This window comes from Embiotoca jacksoni, unplaced genomic scaffold, assembly GCF_022577435.1.
Source record: "Embiotoca jacksoni isolate LCO1_2020_lvr unplaced genomic scaffold, fEmbJac1.0.p SCAF_9, whole genome shotgun sequence".
Lineage (NCBI taxonomy): Eukaryota > Metazoa > Chordata > Actinopteri > Embiotocidae > Embiotoca > Embiotoca jacksoni.
Genome location: NW_027185447.1, coordinates 16,915,032 through 16,925,103, shown reverse-complemented (window position 1 = coordinate 16,925,103; position 10,072 = coordinate 16,915,032). Strand labels below are relative to the sequence as shown.

The following is a 10,072-nucleotide window of genomic DNA, read 5'->3' as shown; positions in this document are numbered from 1 at the left end:
CAGAATATCCTGGCCTCGACTGCTTCGATTTTGAGCTTTGTTTTTTGTAGTCTGTCTCTTTTGAGATTATGGAAGCACAATATTAAATTGTTATAGTATTAATTTAGTGTTTTGTACAGATTTCTTTGTGTTGTCTGTTTAAGTCCAAATAGCACTGACACTGATGTTGAGTTTGTTTACAGCTGTAATCTTTTATTTTTCTTCAGCTACAGTTTGATTAGTCCAGATTGTTTTAGCCTCTTGTCCTTCATAAAGAAAACGCTATGTTGCAAACAACTGCAAAAGGACCCTTTCTAAAAATAGCAGGGATTTTCTAGTCAGTGCAGGACAAAATGTCAGTATTGCCAACCACCACACTACAGCCGAAGCCCCTAATGGAATAACTCTCTCTCTCTCTCTCTATGAGGCTGTTGGCAGGGCTTCCTGCTTCCACCGACATCAACGCTGTCCTTTTCTGTGGTTTGTTTGAGGAGACAAAAGAACTGCAGACGTCCTCTTTATTCACATTAAGGTAGAGGAGTAATAAGATCAGTCGGTGATAACCGGAGGGATAGAACAAAGGCAGCATTTAGCAGGGGGGATGGCCCAATGGGAGAATTTATTACTTTTTGATTTATCAATACGCAGCAGTTAATCTTGATGTTTCAGAGCCATGGTCAAGGCCATATATTCTTACATGCAGAAGTCTCTGTCAGATAAAGAATCTAGACAAACATATCGAACTAAACCACCTCTCTGCTCCTGCTCTCTCTCTGGTACGAGGGGACGGAGAAGCGGGACAAGAGGGTAACAAGGGAGGGAATAGCTTCCCTCCTCAAATCTCCTGCTGAATATGACCTTAAACCAGGAGTTGGGATTGTAGGTTTTAAAGAATGGGATTTCTTACTGCCAAAATGTCTGTTTTCTCCTTTGGGTCCCCTTTTTTGAAATCGTTCTCTTTGAATTTGACTTAAATTGCAGAGGGTTAATGAAGTTGTCTGTGATGTGATAGTTTGTTCTTTTTAAACCTTTAATAATTGACACTACTATACGTACCATCACCTCATATGCCAATTATAGAGATGATAATCATGAATAACGTCGCAGATTCAAATCACTTTGTTCAGTTCACTTCAAAGATTCACTGATTCGTTTGTGTTTTTTTCCCCTGAGCTTAGCAGCACCTTTACAGTTCAAAGGCACCTCAGTACATATAAGGAATGACTGTTCACACACTTCAGCGTTCAGCTCTGGCAGCTTTAAGAGAACCGGCCGGAGTAATCACATTATGATTGTGTCTGTTTAACAAGGAAGTAATGTGCTGTGAAAACCTGCTGGTATATAGTTTTTTTTTTACACATCCGGGCATTAAGGAGCAACATTATCTTTCATTTGGAGTTCCTGCTGAATGTAGGGCCAATATTTATGCCTTTTTATCTCTGTTTTTAATCTCTGCCAATATGGAAAAACCTTCAGAATAGTCGCCAACTCTGTTTGTCTGACGTTTGGGGCTGAAAAATTTGTGTACAATGGGATTGCTTTCTATTGAAATCAGCCCGCTTTGGCTGAAAACAACATCATTACTGGCCTCGTGTTTCAGCAACAAGTGCTCCAACCTTGTAATTTTGTCTTTTAAAGCCCTGTCTGTAGCATAGGTCGGTCACATTGTGTAGATTTGACAGCTCCTGCTTGTGATTACTTTGCACCTGCATTTTTAGCAGATATCTGACCAGTTTATAATATATACAGCGTGAAGGAATGACAGCTGGAAGAAAATAAGAAGCTTAAATTTCTTTTACAGCAGTCTGTCAACCCTTAGCTACTATTTAGTGATGCTTATTAGATAGTTCTCCTTCATACAGATGATATGGTTGATACTGTATTTATTCATGAAAACTGGTCAGTGTGTGGGTTTTCATGCTTTTTTAATGTCTTTAACAGTGTGATATTATGACAGAAATGGCGTGAACATAGCCACTCAAAACGAGTGTAAATATATGTCTTCATCCAAATTTACTTTTAGGCGGAGTTTAGTTATTATGTCAGAAGCTAAAGCAGAAATAATATGGCCAAATAATTTGGGTAATAATATATATTACATAGTTAGATTCAATGTTTTGTTAGGGAAATTTGTGTTGGTCTGAAACTAATTCAAAAAGAGGCAACTCAATGTGACTACGTTATTAACAATATTCAAGTGCACTTGAATATTTTCACCACCAAAAAGTCAAACTAATGCAACACAGCTAGTTAAGCTATCTACAAGCAAGTTAACTACCATTTTAACACTTAGGTGCAGTACCCAAGTGTTCTTCACAGCACCCAGCCTCACTATAAGTGTTGTTACCTATGTTTGATGTTTATTATTTTTATGGCAGACAGTGCATTTTTAAATTTTAAAAGAGTTTTTCACTTTGACTTTTCACAATTTAACATGGCCAGTAGCGACTGGAAGTTACAAAACACAACACCAGAAATTGGAGATAAAACCGCGGGCGTGACTGACAAACAATGAGCTCCAACTTAGACATGAGACGGCAGAGACTCATCACACTCACAAAGAGAGCCGTAGACTCAGGTGATAACTCTCCCATAGCAACATCCTTCAGTCTCACATTGTTGTTTTTAGGTTTCAATAATACATTATCTTCAAAATATGAATTATAGCCGTTTGAATGGGCAGCGAGGACCTTGAATATTTTAGAGACACTGCTTCGTTGGACGTTGTTATTTAGCACATTAGTTTAGCTTCACATTTCAAGTCCAGTCTGAGGGTGTATTTAATTAATCTCCATTGTCTTGAGAAAAAAAAAGAATTTGTTGAACGGTTCAATAATTTCAGCACTCTTATTTCTATTTGGTCTTCACAGCAGTTTACTGTCTTATGTTTTCTTTTTGGTTGCTGTTTTTGCTAATTTCAACTGCCAATCAACTACCACTTAGCTCGTCATCTGGTCTACGAAGCCCCTGAAGGGTCACGGGGGAGACAGCTGCTCTGTCTGTCTGTGGGTGAAGCTGGGGTTATATTGGTTATTGTTTGGACTTTAAGTGCTGCTGTGGTTCAGGCTGTAGTGTTATGGATATTTCTAGATGTTCCAATTGGCATTTGCGATGTTCCTATGACGGGATGTGTCCGTAATTGTAAAAACCAAGGAATTAAATCAGCTTCTAATTCTTAGCTTTCAAATCAGCGTTTAAGGGGACAGGTTAAGGGAAATGACACAGTTTATGATAATCTAGTCCAGGTTTGACCTGTCTAAGTATAATAGTTTTAGATCCGGACCAGGACCAATGTGGTCTAGATGTGTAAAAAGCAGTGAACTGTCACTCAGGCAGACAGAGCAGCTGCAGCTCTGCTCACAACAAGAAGCTGAATACAGTCGGGGATCGGCCTTTTAACATGAAAGAGCACTAAATGCATTAACTTGTCACACCGTCTCTAATTCCCTTAGTATCTGAGTGTTATAGCTGACATGGAACAACACACTACTGCTCATGAGGACCAGAGCAGCTGAATGCAAACAGACATATGGCTCAGAGGGAACGGAGGAAGAAAAGTATCGCGTGGGAACGCAAAAGTAGTCCTGAAAATAATCCTCCCCAGTAACCCTTTAGGGGCTTCGTAGACCAGAGCAGCTGAATGCAAACAGACATATGGCTCAGAGAAAATAGAAGAGGAAAAGTATTGCAAGGGGACGCAAAACATACTGCGTGGTAACGCAAAAGTATTGCGAGGGCACGCAAAAGTAGCCGTCAAAAAATCCTCCCCCGTGACCCTTTAGGGGCTCCGTAGGTTAGGGTGACAAGGTGTCCCAGTCAATGTGGAACATCTTTATTCCTTGTCCCACATAGGGAGACGATGTCCCGCACTTTATTTAGCTCTAGACCTCTAGCTCTAGTACTCAACACAAAATCTGGTCATGCAGCTACAACAAACTGAATTGAATTTTTTTTTTTACCTATATTAAGAACAGTCCCAATCTTCCTTAGTTTTATACTTATTGTTTATACATAACCTGGGAGTCTGGAATTTTGCATTCCTTTAGGCTTCAGGCTTCCAAGGCTTATTAACCTGTAACCTGCATTGTCTATTGTGGGTTTTTATGTTCCAAGATAGATAGACATCAACATTTTGGACCACTTCTCAGCATGTACTGTATGTGTCCCACAGTGTCCCACAGCGTCCAACACAAACTCGTACTCTCTCACATTTGGTTTGTTGGGATCTTGTCACTTTATCTGTTGATAGTTTTAAAACTTTAAACTTTTCACAATTTGTCTCCTGAAGTTACCTCTTCTTGGTGATATTCTTTCTAAATTTTAGAACATTTTTGCTTCGTGTCATCAAAATCTAGAGGAGCTTATCGCTTGCTAAAATCCCCACAAATCTCTCAAATATAAATTAGCTTTACTTGCATTCATGTTGACATTATCATTACCAAATAATTTGCATGTTCGGGAATGAAATAGATCACAGGATAACAAATACTCTAACGCCTCTCTCTGTCTCTCTCTGCATCTCTATCTCTCTCTCTGTGTGTTTGGACTCGGGCTGCGGTCTTGTGTAGTGAAGACAAAAAACTACAGTAACTCAGGTGAGCAGCAGAGCGTCAGTGCGCGCTCCTCTCCTCTCCTCTCCTCTCTTCTCCTCTCCTCTCCTCTCCTTTCCTCTCCTCTCCTCTCCTTTCCTCTCCTCTCCTCCCGTCCGCCGCCGCCGCCACTGCTGCTGGCAGACACAAACAGGAGCAGAGGAAACCTCACGACTCGCCACTGACCACAACACCCAGCCGACTGACTCCTTAAACACAGTGTCCGGCTCCTGAGTGGACAGCATCTCCTGATCTGACCTGAAAATCTGCGGATTGAAGGGGGGACCTGCGTGCGGCGGAACTGAAGAACTCCGTAAATGAGCTGAAGTGTCAAAAAGGATTTCTTTCTCTCTCTCTCTCTCTCTCTCTCCGGGCTCCCGGTTTCTTCTTGCTGGCGTGCAGGAATGATGTGTGCTTCACTGGACTTATAATCGACCAGCGAATTCACAGGCTGATGAAACTCTTTGTCAATCCATCTCTTTCTTTGGTTTACTGCACCCCAGTGAGAGACCTGCAAAACATCACAGTAGCGCAGTGGTAATGGACCTTCGCTTTGGCATCTTGATTATGCATGCCGCTTTTGCGTGCCAGCTTCTGTGAAATGCGTTACTTCTGCACACAATTCCCGCTCGTCTGACTTTTTTTTTTCGAAAGAGCGGCGATTGCTCAAAATGTTTTTCTACCAGTCCGCATGAGTGATGGCGAGCAAACCGCACCAGGTGAACGAGTGTTTATCTTTGTACCTGTCCGGATGGGTAATGACAGTTTATGCCACAGGTGAATGAATTATTTGCACAGTTTCTGTTACAGCGAGTGTTTTGAAGCTGTTTTCGGCATTCAGATTGAGCGTGTTGCACAGTGACAATGGATCTCAAAGTAGAACCCGAAGAAATGGACTCGAATCAACCTCCACCCATAGAAGTTTTTGCGCACAGCTCAACCCTGCACGGAATCTCTCACATCTTCACGTACGAGCGGTTCTGCATCAAACGCTGCCTATGGGTCGTCTTTTTCCTGGGCTCTCTGACCTTCTTGCTGTACGTTTGCGTCGATCGGATCCACTTCTACCTCGAGTACCCGCACGTCACCAAACTGGATGAGGTCACGACCCCGATCATGACGTTTCCCGCGGTCACTTTTTGCAACCTGAACGCGTTCAGGTTCAGCCGGGTGACGCGCAACGACCTATACCATGCAGGGGAGTTGCTGGCACTGCTCAACCAGAGGTAGCCATTTATATCTGATTTTAAAAAAATCAGGACCAGAATACAAAGTCCTGAGCTGTTACTGCTGCATGTGGCTCTTATTTTTTGTATACTTTATCTTTTTTATATTGTCCTTTATCATGTGAGCATCTCTTAATAGAAACTTTCCTCCCTTTTTCTTCACTGTGTCAACACTGTGAAACTACAACTACAACAAGTAAACTACAAGTACAAAATTCAGGTATTTACTTGTAGTTCTGTTTTATGCCTATACTTTTACTCTGCGATTCAGAGAGAAATGTTGCACTGTGGACTAGATGTAGCTAAAATTAGTGGTCACTTACAACACTTACAGCAATGTTCGTATAAAATACAGTTATAGATTCAACCATCTAATAAGTGAAATTGTTAAAATTAACAATAAAATGCTGCTTACACATTAATCCATCTTTAATTATTGACAGGCTAATAGTTTTAACTTTGATCATTTTAATAATGACATGGCATGATAATACGTTCAGTGCTGGACTTGTAATGCAGTGTTTTACAGAGTGCCATTGTTACTTAAGTAAACGACTGAATACTTCATCCAACACTGGCAATTTGGTCTCCCATCCAATAAGCTCTAATAGTTTTTACCTTGATGAGTCAGTCATTGCTCAGAAAGCAGGCTTGAATTAACTGAGGCATTTTATTCTGAAAGCTTCAGCTGTCTCGTTGGTGCAGCTGAAGGAAACTGGGGATGGCAAAAGCATCTTCTGTACACAGGAGCAAAAGATGCAGAGAGTCTTCTTCCTTTTGATTACAAGTGAAATGGCAGATGCTCTGGGTATTTTTGTCATTTATACATTTGAATCCTTGTGTCTTTGAAACTTCAGCAAATCTGCAAAGAGACTCCACTCCTGCACATTAAATCCACCTTTAATCTGAGCTGTCCAGGATACTACTTTATAGATAGCATGCTAAAAGAATGGTTTTGAATAAATAAATGTACATACAGTAAAAAAGATCTTGCACAGGGCATTTCAAGAAGCAGAGGAGGAAAAACAAAGGTCTTAGAGAGAGAGAGAGAGGAGACTGCGACTAACCCTGTTTGCTTACTTTCCCTGTGGTGTTGTAATATTTTTTCAAATGTCAACCGAGGCAGCAAGAATTAAACAATTACATTGTCATTCCCCGCAGTTAATGCTCGACAGTATTTAAAGAGTGTTGACCGTGTGTCGTCTGAGTGATCAAAAGCATAGAAGACTATAAGCTCAGCGCTCAGATGTGGTGAACTTCGGACATGCTGTCTGCAAAAGAGATCGAGGACAAGACTCAGCATGCAGAGCCAAAGTCCTCTGGTGGCTTTGCTGTTATGTGGGTATACAGCCAAAATCCATCCTAAATCTTTAATGAATATCCCAGATTGAACACTCAAATTTGACTTTTTTTTTCCTGTGATGCTGTCGTGGCTGATAATCAACACATGCCATCTGGATTTCTCCACATGAACACATTTCCTAATCTCACATCTCAAGCAGCAGTTCACGTAGATGAATTTTCAAAGTAGGACACCAAAGCAGAAAAGGGATAAATTTCCCACTAAGTTTCCTTCTCAATGTGCTCATCTCAACTCTTCCATTCTGAAGTGGGTTTAGTGCTCATTATCCTGCCTCCCTTGGCAAGGTAGAGAAGCGATGCAATGGCACACTTAGCGGTTACACCCCCACCCCTCCCCATCCCCAGCTAGAAATGAAAGTGCTTGTGGCATGAAATCCATTTAAGGCTCTTCTCTGCCCACTTCCCATGTTTGGAGTCATTGGTCTGGGAAATGTCTTGTGGCTTGATATTTAAGCTGCACACATGCTGAAGTGTCAGCCTTCGACGATCCCGTCAGCTTGTGCTTATGGGATTTCATCTCATAAGTGCTGTCTTTGCAGGTTTGTCCTCTATACAAACAGTGGGGAGTCAATGCCTCTCCTCAATTAAGCTCTCTTTCAATCAAACAAAAACACTCCCCGCCTCGGTCCTAATGGGGTTTAGCCCAATCCTAATGTCACAAGAAATCTATAAACTGATTTTTAAACCACAATGAGGCCAGCTGTTATTGATTTAATGTTTAGAAGACTTCAGTTGGAGTGTTAGATTTCCCTCTACCGTCAAGAAAATGAAAATCAAAAAGGATTACTGCACCCAGTTCAAAGCTTTATAAGAAATTTAATAGCTTGATGTGTGTAATTACACCTATCATATTACCAGTTCTGGTTGAAATAAAGTAGGCAGCAGAATCTAATTTTTATTCAAGTAGTGCATAAAAACACATGGGGTTTATGAATAGTATGTTTCACAAAACATCAATAAAAGAGCATATTAACATAACAGGACATTCATATGAGAAATTTCTAAAAGGGATTTCATTTGAAGCCGTGTTCGAGGAAAAAAATGCCAAGCAATGTTCTCTTTGGTGAGTCCATTAAAATGGTGACATTTTTAATAATAGCACAGTGGGAGATCACAGCGAGGGTAGAGAGCGGCTGCATTTACAGCTATTCTGCTCTCTTTTATTAGAAGGCAGCATGGACAGATTTTTGTGAGCTCCATTAAATGAAAGGAAAATTTTCCAGTGCTACCGATAATGCTGCATGTGATGTGGGTTGTCTGGCTCCCTGCTCAGTTACTCTCCGGCCTTTTATCCTAAGTCTCGTTAAAAAACGACAAAACTAATATAATGTAACAGAATATCAAGCTGTCAGGTCGCTCGTACTTAAGCAAGAAGATGTAACCATGCAAGAATTGTAGTTACTAGATCATTAGTGTTGGGCACAGTATATTGTAAAACATGACATTTCATTTCATTGAACAATATAATAAATGTTATATTGTAGGACATCACTGTAATGGAGTTTTTAATTTAAGTCTCGGGAGAGACAGTTGTAGTATGTCAATATTACAATATCCAAAATATGAACTTTTTGAGGACATGCTTTATATAATGACAAGTGTATGGACACTAACAAAGCCACTTGATACTTTTTTTTTTATACATTATATTATACATTAAAAAGAAATTAAAAAAAATCCAATGACGCACAAACGCGACCAACGATTTCTGTCCACGTTGTCTCGGCTAAAATGCCCACAACGAGGATGCTAACATTCTGATGTTTAGTATTTGGTTAGCGAGCTGACATTTGCTATTCAGCATAAAGTGGCTATAATTTATATTTTAACAATAACAATGTCTCAAATGACAACGTAAAAGGGGTTTATTATAGTTAGGAATCAAAAGTGAAAGAGGACCTAAATATAGTCAAATCAGCCAATAGCTGTACTCATCCAGTTCACTATCACTGCTGTCATAGCGTTAAAAATCCAGCGCACACCACCTGCTTAGCACCAAACAGCAGACAGACACAGTTAGTGACTAGCTGGTAGGTGCGGTCCAGACTAAGTATTTGAATATTCACACTTTTTTTTTTTTTTGTTCTTCAGGCTTTGTGCTTCAGTGCATTCAATCTAACACAATGGATACCACATTAAACCCTTAGCTTTAATTTGAGTTGGCCCAAATTGCAAGGGTTCAGAAGTAATTGGACACTTGGCTGCTAAATGTGTCTTAGTCAGCTATGTGTTATTACTTCATGGACAATGAAGCTCACAAGAGGCACAGAGTCAATTGAAAGTTGGGAAAGCTTGATTGAGTTGGAGCAGTCTGTCAGCGTGAGAGGTGACCGTGCAAGTGAAGAAGATGATAATGAGGCTGAAAAAGGATAAATCTGGAGATCGAGACTTTTCAAAATTAACAACAGGGTTTATTCTAAAATAGCAGGTTTGCACAGGAAAACTAGAAAATAGCAAAAAAAAACAACAACTGGTATTATAAGGAGTGCAAGCCTTGTGGATGACCAGAAGAAGAAAACCCTCCCTTAGCTTTGCACAGCAAGTGAAAAAGTGCTGCGCACATGTTTCCTTGTCAATGACAAAGAGAAGGCTTCTTGACTGAAACAAAAATCCACCTCTGTCAAAGTGATGGAAAGAGGAAAATGTGGAGGAAAAAGGACTTGTGACCTGCAGCATAACAGCTCATCGGTCAAACATGGTGGTACTTCTGTTATGGTTTGAGCTACCAGCTGAACTGTTACACTGACGTTTAGTGATGATTTCACTCCTGCTAAAAATTCCGTTTCTTTTTACTATACCTCTGCCAGGCCTTTAATAATTTAGTCAGACTTACTTTTGAAGGGGTTATGCAGTTTAAAAATTCACATGAAAGTTTAACCGAATGTTGTCATGACCAAAAGAAATCAAGTCAACGTA

General features: G+C 40.3%; 1 protein-coding gene across 2 annotated transcripts in view; it reads left to right on the top strand.

Moving 5' to 3' along the window:
- The first annotated feature begins 4,614 nt into the window (after positions 1–4,614).
- LOC138193003 (acid-sensing ion channel 1-like) overlaps positions 4,615–10,072 on the top strand; it is a 48,227-nt gene continuing 42,769 nt past the window's right edge. Inside the window, exon 1 of one of the 2 annotated variants that reach the window (XM_069140762.1) lies at positions 4,615–5,794. In XM_069140762.1, the coding sequence (XP_068996863.1) occupies positions 5,433–5,794 (362 nt within the window). In that variant the 5' untranslated portion in view covers positions 4,615–5,432. The remainder of the gene's footprint in view (positions 5,795–10,072) is intronic. The other variant, XM_069140761.1, reaches the window with a different exon arrangement.